Below are 15189 nucleotides of genomic sequence, written 5' to 3'. Positions count from 1 at the left end.
AAATTGCTGTCTGACTTTCTTCACAGAACAGACTGGAGTTTCCAAAAGTGTTACCCACCCACAGCATTTACCCATCTGAGTAGGACTTTTGCATGATGAGGACTTGTCAAACTGACTTCTCATAAAGTGTTCTAGAGGTGATTTGGATTTAGGGTGCCCAGACTGTAGTGGCTTCCAGAACCCTGGTTTTCAAAAGGGGCTGACCATACATTCACCACCCATCAAATCTCAAATCCCTCAGTCCGAAATACGTTCTCTTCATCATGATCTCAGTAGCCCAAAGACAGCAGCCACAAGTGTTTTCCAAAAATAACATCAGCAACTTTCAGTTTCAGGATTTGTAAATGCTTCTGTGATCAACCTCGGACTTCCTCAAAAATTCTCCAGGGGTAAACAGCTCTCACAGATCACAGGGAAAGGATTTCCCCTCCCCCTTCCAGATATCTAGAGGGGATGTCCAAATGGTTCCTCTTCTGGGAGTTTCCTTGACCTTTTTCCATGATGAAACTTTCCAGCATATAATTTGTAAAATTATGTCACTCCAGATGCCTTTGTTTGTCTTGAAAATGACAAAATATGCTAAGAAGAGATGATGTTCTACATCATGTGTGCCTACCTGCAGAGTTAAATGTGTAACTCTACTGAAATACAGTTTGTTTTGCTCAGCCATGCTGACAATTCCTGATTAGCCCTTGGCCCTAAAACAAAATGTTTCTGTGGTACTGTGACCTGAGGTCTTAAATGTGGTTTCAGAAATGTCACATCATAAGGCCAACCTCTGCACAGGCACTGTGCTGTTAGCTGCAGAGAGAAGGTTGAGAGGGGATTTTGAGCTGGCAAGCCCTTTCCCCTGACATTTTGTCACTCGAGAGAGATTCGCTCAGTGCTGATTTTGATGGTCTTCACAGCAACCCACCGTGCCCCTTGGTCAAACTTAACTCTGTTCAGATCAATACAGAGGGGGAGAAAAAGGAAAAAAGGAACATGAGCTGCTACCACTGCAAGGGCTTGCATAAATGGGAATGACCTCACAGGTTTAAGGGGAGGAGCCTTGGTTTATACATGTAGGGATTTTCCCTATGACCAAAACCTCAAGATAAGTCTGGGGGATTCCCCAGTCTGCCTTCAGAAATATCACTCTAGAAGCAGTCACAGCTTCACTCTGCTCTCACAGTCCATCCTGCAGAGAGGCACGCTGTTGCTGCTCTGTGATCTGAGGCAGCAAAAGCCATGTCCTTGGGAGTCTGTGCTCTGCTCATCCTCCTGTGCAATGGTAAGTGGGCAGCTCTGCAATTTTCCTTCTGCTCTTTCATGTTTGTCTTGTGGGGATATGTTTTGGGAAGACAGGAAGGATTGTGTAGGCGATCTTTTTCAAAGGTGATGTGTACCTGTGCTTTGCAGTTTGGTGCCTGATCAGTGGGACTTCCGTGATGATCCCAGATGTTGCTGTGAAGTGTGCTGAGGAAGCTCTGCTGCCCTGTAAAGCTCTTCAGGACTCCTCAGTCTCCTACCAGACAGCGTCTTGGTATAAAGTAAGAAAAAAGCCTAAGTTACTTGAATAGTCTGCTTTGCTTTCCTACTTGGTAATGGCTTGTCTTGTACAAAATGGGTTGTTTTCTGCAGGGGCATCCTCCCAATAGTGCAGCAGAGAGAAAGCAGCACTGCAAACCTTTGAGCTGACCGTGGAGAACAGGCCTTTTCCATGTCATTGGAGATAGGCTATTTGAGAATGATCCCCTGAATTGCTCTTGGCAATCTTTTGTATCTATTTATTGTTGGCTTCTGTGGATCAAAATTCAGGTGATGACCCATGTAAAACTGGCCAAATACTACTCCAAAGAGGAGTCTTCCAGGATTATCTTCAGAGCAAAAAACAGAATTTAAGCCTTGCAAAATCAATCAACATCTCCAAACAGGAGGTGATTTTGTTCTTTGAAATAGAAGACCTAAAAAAGTACATGCTATTCTTCAGGAAGATTTGACTAATGGAGTGGGCATGAGGGCAGGGTGTGAGCAGAAGGCAGATGGAGAGCTAGAAATTCTGAGTTATCTCTTTCCAGTCAAGAAGTAAAAATACATCTTGATTGCTTTGATTCAGTTTCTCTCTCCAGAGCAGGAGAGCCCTGCTGACCACCTGTGTAGAAGGGGTTACAGGAATCATTCAGCTAATGAGCAGAAAAGTCCTGTTCAACATTATCAAGATGAAATTTCTTAGAGAGGTAGAATTGTCCAGCAGCAGAAGAGGTGCCTGTTGACCAGCTGTATGGCACTGTGTATTTGCATCTCAGCACAGAGCTTCAGCTTATGGTGTGAGCCAAATCAATGGGAAAACAATTTTGGTTTTGTTCTCCTCCATTCCCTACTCCCAGCCATGCTCCTGCTGCTTATCATGGGCCAGTCCTGGTGGTTTTGTTACCTGTTAAGTCAACTCTCTGTTGCTTGTTATAATAGTGGAAAATCAATCTGTGAATAAAGATTTTGTGGGTTACAGGGTTGAATTACTTTCCCATGTGATGGTAGAGCAATGGAAGGGAAGAGGAGAAAAATCTCTATTTATGGGTGTTGAAAACTGTTACTTTATCTCTGCCAGAACCTAAAGCCACAGCCTTGGCTTCCTCAGCAGTTTGGTCAGATACAGTTTGAAGCTCATTTCCTACAGTAAACCAACAAACAGTGCTTGTTATTAGATACAGCTTCTGAGGTTGAAACTTGCAATCTGAATTTCATTGCTGATACAACAGTGAGCATCTGTCTACAGACTAGATGACAACTGTACCTCAAAAGAGCTGTTTTGAACATCTGACTGCCAACCCAGCAAGAGCAGCATCTTTTTCCAAACTCTTGAAGAAAGCACAGGTGGTAGACAGAGAGGAGAGAATAATGCTTTTGGTTGAACTTTACTATGGGATATGGAATATGAGTCAACTTATCCTTTTTCGTTTTCTGCCTCAAAAGGTGGATAAGGATCTATGTTTTCCATCCAGACACATGCTAATTATTGAAGGCTCCCTTTCTCCCACAGTGTCCAGGAAGGGCAGAGAGCTCATGGAAGGCAAACCATGTTGTCTGAGTTGAGCAGAAGTGGTAGGGGGTGGGGGAGGAATAAACAGAGGCTGGCTGGATCCCAGAAAAGTCTTCCCCATAGCAGTGTTGGAAGTCAACAAAACCAAAAACAGGCTGAAGTGTGGGAATACTCCAGAAGCATGTGCTTCCCCAAGTTCAGTGGGAGCTGGGAGGGACAAGCAGGAAACAACAGCCAAAACCCATTCTCTGATGGAGAAGTATAAGGAAACCCTATTAAACCAAATTCTGTGTTGCCTCATAACTCTCTGTAGTTCCACCTGGGCACAAAATCTCTGCATGTGTACAGGAGGGTGATATTTGATGATGTCTTTTGTGGGGGCCCTCTCTGGTGCTGCTTCCTCTTGCAGCAGTCATGCTATCACAGTCTAGACTGCCACTGCAGGTTCCCTGCATGTCCCCTGCCCTGTCCCTACAATCTCCACACCCTCCATGGTCTCTGCTCATCCTGCTTCACCTTCACTCGGAAAAAGACTGGTTTTCCAATTTTCAGCATAACAGAACCTCACACTTATTTTCTCTGCTGACACAAAAAGTAACAAAAGTCTAGCTATTGTCAGTTCTTGCCACAGTCCTCAGGGGCTGATGGCACCAACCATGGTACTGCAGTCTTCTGTTTGCTTGTCCCATGAGAGAGGTGGGAAGCAGGGACAGGCAGGCGGTGATGCCAGCCCAAGGCACAGTTGTAGCCATATTTGGAAAAGCAGAGCATCAGGTCTAAAAACCCTGACTCTCCATGGGGAAAAGCAATCTAGGCTCAGTGTTTTATGCTGAACAAGTAATACTTCTACTTGTGGGGCTAGTTTATGGCAACCCCATGAAAATCTTTCTCCTCCCCTCTCTGCCCTTTGGCTCTGTGCTGCTGTCCCCTCTCAACACTGCAAAGGAGGGTGTGGGAATGGTGGAGTGTGACTACCCAACACAGGTAATTACTCTGTTATTTAAAAACAACTACTGAAGGATTAATCAATAAACACCACATATAACCCCAAAGGACTAATTAAAAGGTAATTCCAGCAAATTGTATGAAATTTCAGGCTGTAAAGTTCAAGCAGCTGTTGGGCGAAATCTTTTGTATGAGGTCACTTTGAACTGTGAAGTAAATGCAAACAATTAACCTTTGCTTCTGTTGCTTAAAAAAAATGGTGGTGGCAATGTTATGGTGCTGCTCGTGCAGCTGTTTGCGCAGGGTGAATGTTCTGTGAGCAAACCCCTCCTTCCCACTGGCACCTCTGTGTGCTCAGACCAATTGAGGACCAGTTTGTTACAATCTGTTAAAAAACAGGTTGTAATTTAAAAGTATTTTCTGTATAGGAAAGTGATTGTCTAATGGAGTTAATATTCTGGTGTCAAAATTCAACTGGGTGTAAAAACAATGGTTTGCATTCAATTCCTTTGCTTTTGTTAATGTCTCATACTGCAAAAACAAAACAAAAACCATGGATGTGTTTGACCAGCTGTGCATCCAGGATCATGGGAGCTAATTACTCTCACATAAGTCACCTGTGTAAGTAGTTCTGTGCAGAATCAGGATCACAGTCAGTCAGCTCAGACAAAATGATTTTTACTTAAAAATATATGAAGTAGGCTGGCTGAGAAAAATGGGGAGACAGTAGAGCACCAAGTCCTCTTCCAGCCTGGTACAGCTCTCATTCCATTCACTATTCACTATTCACTATTGAGCTGATGTATTTCTGTTCTCTGGCTGGATGAATTATGAGAAATAGGTAGAATAATTAGACCCCCAAAATTTAGGTGCTCTTTGGGAAATATTTCTTTTTCAGAGAACTGAAAACAAGGTGGAAGAAGGAGGAGGAAGACTTCGCTCAGTTCTAGCTGGCTAGGTTTTAGCTATTTATATTTATAGTTTTTAGGAGTGCTGGGCAGCCTGCATGCCATGAACCCATATATGAGCAGCATGGAAGTTTGCCAGCTGAGAACTGAAAACTGGGTCTTTTTTGCCTAAGCACCCAGGCACTGGGAATTGTCTATGGAAATGCTGGTTTGAATCTCTCCAGCCCACCTACAAGACAAGACTCTGGGTAATGAAACTTTACTTACCTTTCTGCCTCGTAGGGCTATTGAAAACTGAACAGTTTCTCCTTGTGCAGTACATTGAAAATGAGAACCACTTCATAAACCCCCATAATTATCACTTTATATCCAGTTTGAAAATCAAGTTTAAAGAAACACAAATGAAGTCCCAGTGGATATTACACTATTTTCTTCATGTAATAGCCAGAAGAGTCTTAATCTAAAACAAACCTTGAGGAAGAGGAAAGAAGGCTGTGCTTCAGTGGAGAAAAATCTGTTAACTTTACAGCACTTCCCTGAAAAAATAAAAAAAAATTGTGGCAGAATAAGAGGGGGAAGTCATATTACAAAATAAGAATAAATATTTTAGACATATAATATTGACTGCACCTTCCTTCAAAGGAAACTACTGTTTCTAAAAGTGCATAGCTGTGATATATTAGCATAGGTAAATATTTGCTAAATTACTTGAGCCAGATTTCTAACCTAGGCAAAGAAATGCAGTCCAATGCTCCTCAGACATCTATTCATCCCCAAGTAGCTTCATCACATTGATGATATCGATGATTTAGACAGGAAGGGAGCAATGGAAATGATTTCTTGACCAAAACAATTCTTTTGTCTCATATGAGCTAAGGCTGGATGTCCTTAGCTAAAAAAAAAGAAAAAAATCAAGCCAATCCAAACCAACTAAATGATAAAGAGTCTGTGTGAGTTAAAGGGCTTTTCCAGATGGCTCATGTGTCATACATAGCTCCTTCACTATGTTCACTATGTTCACTAGTTGCTTTGGGGTTGGGTTTTGGATTTTCTTTCATCATCTCCCCCCCTGCCCCGCTTTTTACAGCACACTCAGAGTTCACTCACATGTGCCCACAATTTATGACTGTTATTTTCAAATTTAACTTTGGTACTTCTACATGACACTGTATAGGAACCATATGGATGCACCTTTAGCATTAATCAGATGTGGAAGTGTTTTTCTGCTGAAAAATACACCTATTAAGCAGTTTCAGCTCAGTTGTGTTTCATTATATGTTGGCTATTGGGCATTGCCAGAATCCTATATATTTTGCTTCAGAAAATAAATTCCTTCTGGCCATATGTAGATTTTTAGCTCTCTATAACATTCAGAAATTTCAACTTGGCCACTATGCCTGTTATAGTTTTAAACAAAACCATTTTTACAATTATCTTACCTTCACTAGAAAATAATCTGATGTGGATATATTCCACCTTTGAACTGACATCAGTTTTGGACCTCAACCATTTTCACTGAAATAAAAATTTTCTTTTATGGGAAAAGTGGTTTATATTGGCTCTTTGATTTACCTAGAAGACAGTGTGCCACCTTAGTGTGGGAAAAGTTTGATGAGAAAAGGTATTTAATGAGAGCAGAGAACATGAGTTTACATGAGAGCTGCTGACTCTCACATGTTCATGATAAAATTAAACATGAATTGATTATTTGGGTGTACAGCATGGGTGAATTGCCATTTTTTAGGGTACTACCATGTAATGCTGTAGCAGTTTTCAAAACAATAGCTAAAACCTAGCCAGCTAGAACTGAGCAAAGTCTTCCTCCTCCTTTTTCCACCTTGTGTTTAGTTCTCTGAAAAAGAAATATTTGCTGAAGAGCACTTGAATTTTGAGGGCCTAACTATTCTACCTATTTCTCATAATTCATCCAGTCAGCTCAGTGGTATTTTCAATCAAATGTATCCCATTTTAATAGCCACTGTATCACCACCACTATTCTTCTCAAAAAAGCTCTGGGCTAGGAGAAACTTAATAGGAATCAGTCAATTGCTTAGAGATTATACGTGGGAAAATAACAACTTCTTTAGCCCATGTGATTCCAAGATTTTGGGGACTAGAATAACTTTCAATTAAACTCACTAAAAACTGACAACTAGAGCTGGCTCCCCTAGGCTGTGTCCAGTCCTGAATAGTCTAGTTTAGTCTCAAAGGATGGAGATTCCACACCCTCTCTGGGCAGCCCATTCCAGTGTTCAACCACCCCTACAATAAAAAAGGGGTTTCTTCTGCTTAAGCGGAATTACCTGAATTTCAGTCCATGCCCATTGCTTCTTTTCTTGTCCCTGAAGACTGAACACTGAAAAGAGTCTGGCTTCAGCTGGGCTTCTCTATTCCCCTGTTAACCAGGTTGAGTCAATAGTGGTAAGATGATTCTGAGCCTGGTCTCCTCCAGGCTGGAGTATCTCTTCCACCTTCTGCTCATATCAGGTGCTCCAAGATATTATCCATCTTGTGCCACTTACTGGACTCCCTCAGACATGACCGTGTTTGTCTTGCCCTGGGAGCCCAGCACTGAACCCAGAACTCCAGGGTGTCTCAGCAGGGACTCAACAGAGGGGAAGGACCACCTCACTTCAGCACCTGCTGGAGATATTCTGCCAGGCAGGGGATTCCTGAAAGTCTGCCACAGACGTTGCTGAAGGAAAATGGATATGTAACATGAAACATAAACTCACATTTCTTCTGTTTTTTAATTTTCTCATGGGTAGTTTCATGCAGATAGGCAGAATTATGTTGCCAGCAAGTCCCTGTTCCCCAGCAAAATTCTGTGGGAATTAAACCCCAGCAGACTGCATGGTAACAAGGCCCTTTTTATGAAATAGTTTTAGTAGAATTTTCTACCTATCCCCACACAAGCCTTTTGAATTTTGGTAAAGCCATTAGCAGCAAACATGGGAGCAGGAAAAGACCTCCTCCCTTTTCTCCTCCATTTGGAGGTGGGGAGCAGGGGAAGCTGGCACGCTGCAGTTTGCTCAGCAGTGAGATGTAAGGAAAATGAGACACAAATGAAATGTGGGAAGAAAAGATTTTTTTCACTGATTAAAGAAGAGGATGGTCCCTACACAAGTGGATTGATGTCTCTAGCAGCGCTTGCTTTGATCCCTCTAAGCTTGTGTGGAATTAATTAGGTAAAATCCCCAGCATTTACCTTGGGCTGTGGTATCACCTGGAGGACACTTGGCATGAATTAGCACTGGTTTATCATAGAAGCTTGAGCTGGAAAATGATCTGTCCAGTGAGAGTCTGCCAAATAATTCACAGGAGGGAGCAAGCAAAGTGGCATTTTTGTAATTTTAATTAGGTTCAGGGTGGGAAAGAGGTCGTCTTGAATAGAGCAAGAGGCAGAACAATAACCTTGCTGAACATCTCATGGATTTCCTTTTATACAGCTGGGATATGAGGATGCACTCTGCAAATTTGCTCAGATATTTTCTTGCTATGTAGAGAATTTAAAAAGGGAGGGGGTGGGGTTTTTTTATGATTTTTTTTTTTTTTTTAATAAGCTAACAGGAGATAAGATTGCTGTGGAAAAGGCTTGGTTCAGGCATCAGAGAAAAGGTTGCTTTGACCTCTGAGTAGGGGTGGATGCACTGCCTGCAGAGGCTGGAAAAATGCCACCAGATGTCTCTGCAGCCTAAATAATGTTGGGATGCTGCTGGGCACACAGCAGCCCTGCAGACTGCCTTGCCTGCCCTTGCCCTTCGGTAAAGAGGAGATATAATGGAGGAAAGCATACAAACCCCAAATTAAACCCATATTAAACATATGACCCTTTCCTCCTCTCTAGATGCAAGGTTCACAACCCTCATCCAGGTCACCAGTGGTTTCTCTGCAAGTGAGGGAGCCAGATTAGTCCAGAAAGTAACTTTTTCTGCTTATTTTGGGGAAAAGCATGTTGTTAGTGCAATTTCATGACACTGCTTTGCCTTACACAGAGCATGTCTAAGGCAAAATTCTGACAGTATTGTCTGCAGGGTCACCATCATGGTGCTTGCAACAGCAACCAAGCACCTTAAAAAGCTTTGGAGGGAATAATCAATCCTATCCCTGACTGTTCTCATGAAATAGGGAAGTTAAATCATTTACCCAAAATCACACTTGGAATATGTGCATGGTCAGGCATGGGATGAATGGACTTAATTGAGTTCTCCCTTACAGGAGCAGTGCTGATTGCAATTGCATACGGAAAGATCAAAGTGTTTTCTCATTTCCAGATCTCAGCCACAAGAATCACACCACCATTTACCACCCAAGACAGCAATTATTTATGCTGCCAGTAAATGAAAGGCAAAAACAAAGCAAAAAATCCCCAAACAAATCTAATTTTTTTTTTTGTGTGTGTAGCTCAGACCTCCTGTCTACAATTTAGGGCAATGCAAAGGGCAGCCAGGCTGGTTCCTTTTATTGCCCTGCGGGCAGTTTTAAATTTCACTGAGGAAGGGGGTGGTAAGGGAAGGGAGAGTGGCAAAAATTAGATCTGAGGGAGGTCAACTATATCCACTTAACTGCTATTGACCTAGTTGTAACCAGAGCTGAGCCCAGCCTGGGTATTGGAATTCCTCTGGCCACATCTCTGACAATGTGCAAGGCCTGAAAATACCTAAATGCCTGTAGCACAGTGAAGTCCCTACAGCCTGAAAACCACTATACATACTGCTTGCCTTGTAGCTGCTTGGGGCTGAGTGCAGTCAGAAAGAGAAGCTGGGGTAAATTTACTGGGGGATTAAGGGGAAGATTCTTTCCTCTTTCTGGGTAAAGTGTGGAAAGCCCCAGGAAATTACTGCTCTGTGTTTCAGTTGATGCACTAAAATACCCAAAACCTTTCTGAGAAAGAATCTTTACAATTAAGGAAATTTTGCGCTTTAGTCTCACTCCTCAGTTTCTGAAAAGTTCCCCAAATTGCAGCTTGTTTTACACCATTTTAGGCTGCAAAAATAGCGATATATAAGGGAGCAGCAGATCCATATTTCTCTCCAGACTCTTGAGTGTGCTTTTCTCCTGCAAACACATGAAAGGGAAACCAGATACTCCCAGCCTCAGTATGAGAAAGTTGTGTTTTAATAACTTACAGTGTAACTGTTATACCCCAATGCAGTAGCTATGCTGATAGAAAGTAAGCACCAACATATGACCCAAAAATACGTCTATTAAAATAAAATAATAATACTAGAAAAGCCTTGGCTTACATTTGTTATAAGTTTGGCTGAAATGCTGAGACTTGGACTTATGAGCTGGCTCTGGTCTGGCTCTGCTGGTCCACAGAAAGATTGAATTAATTACTTGGGAAACCTTTATGGAGGGCATGCTGCCTCGAATCCCAGGCAGCAACTTCGATGAATAAGAATGGACACAGGCTAATTCAAACCCTTCTTCCATCTTTCAAATCAACTTAGTGATTTCTCTCTTCTTTGTGGTTCCCAGCCAGTTGTCATTTTCAGTGCATCCTATCGCCCCGCAGTATGAACTGTTCTGGGAATACACTTCATTCCTCCAGCAGCCTCTCAGCAATGCCAAGGAATGCAGCTCTTCTGGTTACAATTAAGAAATTCAACACACAAATGCTCCCCAAGTGCACCAGAACCTGCCTGTGACCTTCATGCAACTGAATCTGAAGGAGTCGAAGCAATTTTTTGTTCTTTGGTTCCAGTCATGAGTGGAAAGGAGGGAAGAGGGGTGGGGGGAAGCCTCCATTCCTCTAGAGAGGCAGCATGGTTTCAGGGGTCAACTACACAGAAACTGGCACAGGAAAGTGCATTTTCCAGGGCTGCATTCCCACTGGGAACTCTAGGCTGCAGAGCTGCTGGGAGGATGCCAGCCTGTGCTTGGCAGAGCCCTTGTGCAGTGGCACACTTGCTGGGTTTGCAGGTTTAATTGTCACCACTGCAGAAGGTGTGCTGGCAGGGCAAGCACAAGCAGAACTGGAGCTTTCCTTTCTGCTGCCATGCTCTCCTGGACACCTGTGGTTCCCAGAGCCACCACTAAGCACCTGGGTAGGGCTGCCTCTTGCTGCCTCTGCTCCATCCCCATGGTCTGTCTTTTGGTCTGAACCCTTCTGCATAGGCCCACTGAGAGCAGACTCCACCCCTGCCTTCTGTCATGTTGCTGTTCCAGGTGAGGCAGCTTAAGAAGTTATTACAGAGTAGTTCTATAATTCCTATTTATATATAGAGTCTATTTAAGCAAAACCCCATATACTTTTGGATTGCAACCATGAACACATTAAAAGGATTTGAGGTTGTGCTCCCCCCTGCCTCTCTTTAGCCTCTGCATTTTCAGCCATAAGCTGGCTTTAAAATTTTCTTTACCCTAAAATTGAGGATGACACTGTTGCCCAAGAAGAGAAATATATTTGTGTTTTTCAGATGGCTGGAGACAGCAAAGGAATAGCATGGGAAGTCCTTGATGTGGAACCTCATTATCCACAAGAAGCTGGGGGGTCCTTGGAGCTCTCTAACGACACCTCCTTTTCACTGAGGATCAAAAATGCCACCAGCCAAAACAGCGGGACATACAGGTGCACTTCGGGGGGGCAGAACGGAGAACGCAATCTGAGCAGCACAGTCACATTAAAAGTAACAGGTACAGTGGAGAGCTTTGGCTGTCCCATGCTCTGCGTGGCATGTCAGGAAGGTAACAGTTTTAAAATATTTTACAAACACCGGAGCAATGTAACACTTTGCTTTACATTTTAGGTTGCCCTGGAATAGAAGAGGACAAACTAAGTAAATACAAAGGCGAGCTCTTGATGCTGACTTGCCTTGGGATTTTTTACTTGCTGCTCATCTTCTTTACTTGTGTAAGTAATTCTTTTTCTCATAAGCAAAGTGACAATACCAACAAAAATACCCCCACTCATTTTCTCTGCTAGCACTGCTTTAACACAGCTGGTCTGAGGTTGGTGTCCATACTTAATTTATGATTAAATTCAGGTACATGAGGATGGAGTTCCAGAGAGAAAGAACTGCACCCTAATCTAACTCAAACTATCAGTTATTTTCCTGCACTTTCACTGCTTGTTTCTACTTCCAGTTACTCTGTGTAAAGTACTTATCAGTTTAAGGGCACAGTAACAGGTCCTCTGGTTTAGTACCTGGGAACAGCATTTGTCCAAGATGGAGGCACAGACCCCTGGGAGTCCTTCCCCACCTATGGAATTGCTTCGTGTGGTGGCATGATGGACCTGTGCAAGTCCACCTGGTTTTTGCCTCAGTTTCCACACTGGTAAATTGGTGACAACCTCATTTTAGACAAGCATTTTTGTGAAGTCACATCTTTCCCGTTAAACAGACATTTTAAAATACATGGAAGAAAAACCTCATTGGGGAGTTTATCCATACCTTTACTGATGGCTGGTAATTCTGGGAAAGGAGGGGAGAGGAGGTACTTGGGAAGCTCACTCCACAGAAGAAAAGCTATGCTTTGGGTGCAGTGGCAGTGAAGTTCCCCCTTCATGCAGAGGTCTGTACCTCCTGTCTCAGAAGCAGTGAGAATCTTGGGTGCCAGTTCAGTGCATCACTAACTGCTTTGTAATAAAAACCAAACCAAAACTAGCCCCAGGATTTTGTGAGGTCAGATTTAACTTTTGCTGCCTGTTTCATATTTGCCTTCTTGTTTTGCTCCTCAGCAGATGAATCATAACTGTTGATCAGAGTGTATCTAATTAGCAGTGCTAAATGTAGCTTTCCATGTATCTTCAGGGAGCAATTAAATTTATGCCTGTCTCTTTTTTAGATTGACAATTCTGCCAGTAATTTGTGCCATTCAGACTAAAATTTGACGAGATAAATCTTGTAGGAATTTGTTAGGATGGAAGAATGAAAGCAGGGATATCACTCAGAAGAGACAGATGCCCCATGTTCTTCTCTGTGTCCTGAAAGAATTTCAGATCTCTACAGAAATCTCTCCTCCCCTTACATAAAAAAAGTAACAGTTTTAGTGGTGCAGTTAGAAAAAGCAGAGCTGTGTAGTGAAGATAATCACTCTGGTGGAATTATGCGTATCTTACTTTTGGGTGAGGCCCTGTCTCAGGTATCAACCTAGCTTTCATCAAAATTTAATATCTACCTGATCTCACAAATGAGGTTCATTATTTAAAATGCCTGTTAAGTTCTTACAGGTGCCTTGTCCTGTTCTTTAGTGAAGAATGTGCCTTATCTCCACTAAACTCAACAGTGACATTCGCTTTAGAACTGGTTGGCAGGACTGGGACTTTACATTGACAACTTGATGAAAATATTTCAGGCACTGGCTTGCATTGAAGGCAGGTGGAAGCACACTTGCAATAGTTTGATGCAAGGCCTGTTGAGATGAAAATGTGAATCAAACATAAATTTCCTTTTTTGACTGAGGCTTTTGTCCTAGACAGTTCACTGATTTAGCAAGAAATAGCAGCTTTTATTGGTATTGGGTGCTTCCAGTGACAAAAAAAAAAAATGGGAAAGGTGTAGAGAGCTGTGGTTAGCAAAGAGAAAAAGGAAAACCTTCAAAAGTTTTTTTTAATAAATTACCTTTCACAGGAATTCTCAGTTTCAAGCTTTCCTTTGTGTTTTTTTTTTTAGACATGTCTAAGAAAAGAGAGTATATCTCCCAATTACCAAAAAACCAGACCAGATATGAAGCACATGCTCACCCTCATGAACATACATGAAATAACAACTTTCCAGCATTTAAACACCGACAACACTTGCAAAAATGAGCTTACTTCAAGTTTTGTCTAAGTTGACATTGATGGCACTGTGGACTCATCAGGAAACACAAGCTGGACGGCTGAGTGGTATGGAGAGGAAATAAATTATAATATATTGTCTCTTCAGAGCAGCCTGAAAGTACAGGTACCTTGTCAGTGATCTGCTTGTGCTGAACAAGCCTTCAACAAGCACTGTTATGCACTATGGTAACTTTTGAGAGTTCGTCAGCTAAGAAATACCTTTACAGCTACACAACATGTTACAATGTTGTTATGAGGTCGGTATCAACTTTATTTCACTCTGCTGTGAAGCTCTCTTTTTCTGAGTAAGAATATGCTTCTAACATGAAGACTGAATTATAGGGAGTCCTTGGCTGTGCAAAGCCAGTGGATGAAGCTCTTCCCTGGACTGATATCTGTCCAAAGCAAACACAGCAGGTGCTGTGGTATGAAAAGATAAGTGTGCAGGGCTATCTCTGCTCTAAGCCCGATCCTGGGTGGAGTTCTTTTACTACAAATGAGATGTAACTCATCATGTGATGTTCAAGTAGGCTGAAGATGTAACTTCAGGCTCTGCACTGGATGGATCAAAGCAATATCCACTCTTAAATCTTAGAGTGACCAACAGGCTGAGAAAGATTTTCTCAAAATCTTTCTGGACTGAGTGAACTTTTTATTTCAGCAGGAGAAAAAGGGGTGTATTTTCTGATTAATCTATAGGAACCTTCAATGAGACTGTTAATCTTAAATAAGACGGAAGATTGTGATATTAAGGACATGAAAAGATGACTTTTTGTGTGGTTTACAAATCATGGAGCCAAATATATGTAACACTTATTCAGTCAAGTTACATGAGGGAGGACCAAAGCCATGGCTTGGAAGAAATCAACCAACCTCTTCTTTGGGATGTACTAAGTTAACTATGAGCTACAGGAATGGAAGATGGGACATATGAGCTTTTGGTGTTGGCAGCATACGTATGTGGAAAAAGGACGTGAGAAAAGCTGAACTGAGGCACACAATAAAGGGGAGAGAAGATTAGTCCTTTTGGACCAAAACGATCTTAGGCTCTGAATCCAAGGAACCTCTCTCTCTATTGGATTGCTATTGCAGAAGGTGAAGGAAGAGGCGTCTAGAGTGACTGTGGTTGCTTATGCCATAATGTCAGAATTTGAGCCCAAACATCAGAACTTGCATAACCTGAAGAATACCATCTTAAAAAAATACTTCAAGAACTGACCGGCAACATTAGAATTTTTCATGCAGTTTGGAATTCCAACCTGTTGACAAAACAATCTTTCTGCAATCCTTTAACTAATTTTGAAGAGTTGATGGGAAGAAAGCTGTACATCACTCAGCACTGGCTTTGTGAGCAGGGTAGATGTCTGTATTGCTGGAGTCCAAGAGGCTCCTGACCAGGATGACTTGTAGTTACAAGGGATATGAAAATTACTTAGAACATAGTAAAGAAATGCCACATCAACTTTTTCTTTTCTGTAGTTTTTTAATTTAAATGTGTGTAGGATACTTGAAATAAAAATTCAGAGATAACCTACAGTTTGTTTTTT

At 42.1% G+C, this 15189-nt stretch overlaps 1 protein-coding gene and 1 long non-coding RNA gene across 4 annotated transcripts in view; one reads left to right on the top strand and one right to left on the bottom strand.

The window, feature by feature from the left end:
* LOC111923761 (uncharacterized) overlaps window positions 1-15189 on the bottom strand; it is a 40313-nt gene that overhangs the window by 12190 nt on the left and 12934 nt on the right. For 2 of the 3 annotated variants that reach the window (XR_015273851.1, XR_015273847.1), the window contains exon 3: window positions 5347-5411. The exons of the other annotated variant lie outside the window; for it this stretch is intronic. This is a non-coding gene — a long non-coding RNA (uncharacterized LOC111923761). The remainder of the gene's footprint in view (window positions 1-5346; window positions 5412-15189) is intronic. 3 annotated transcript variants of the gene reach the window in all.
* CD83 (CD83 molecule) lies at window positions 1041-15172 on the top strand. The gene is made up of 5 exons (XM_023919669.2): window positions 1041-1273; window positions 1402-1532; window positions 11298-11514; window positions 11628-11731; window positions 13494-15172. Exons 1-5 carry the CDS (start codon window positions 1231-1233, stop codon window positions 13650-13652), a joined length of 654 nt encoding a protein of 217 aa, XP_023775437.2. The 5' UTR covers window positions 1041-1230; the 3' UTR covers window positions 13653-15172.

This window comes from Cyanistes caeruleus, chromosome 1 (genome assembly GCF_971803275.1).
Source record: "Cyanistes caeruleus chromosome 1, bCyaCae1.hap1.1, whole genome shotgun sequence".
Lineage (NCBI taxonomy): Eukaryota > Metazoa > Chordata > Aves > Passeriformes > Paridae > Cyanistes > Cyanistes caeruleus.
The sequence above is the reverse complement of the archived record's forward strand: the minus strand, read 5'-3'. Positions and strand labels throughout refer to the sequence as shown.

Excerpts from the sequence above, each read along its gene's own strand:
- CD83 (XM_023919669.2), top strand. The coding sequence starts at position 1,231 with ATGTCCTTGGGAGTCTGTGCTCTGCTCATCCTCCTGTGCAATG. Across the intron at positions 1,274-1,401 it reads GCTCATCCTCCTGTGCAATG|TTTGGTGCCTGATCAGTGGG; the intron begins GTAAGTGGGCAG and ends TGTGCTTTGCAG. Across the intron at positions 11,732-13,493 it reads TGCTCATCTTCTTTACTTGT|ACATGTCTAAGAAAAGAGAG; the intron begins GTAAGTAATTCT and ends TTTTTTTTTTAG.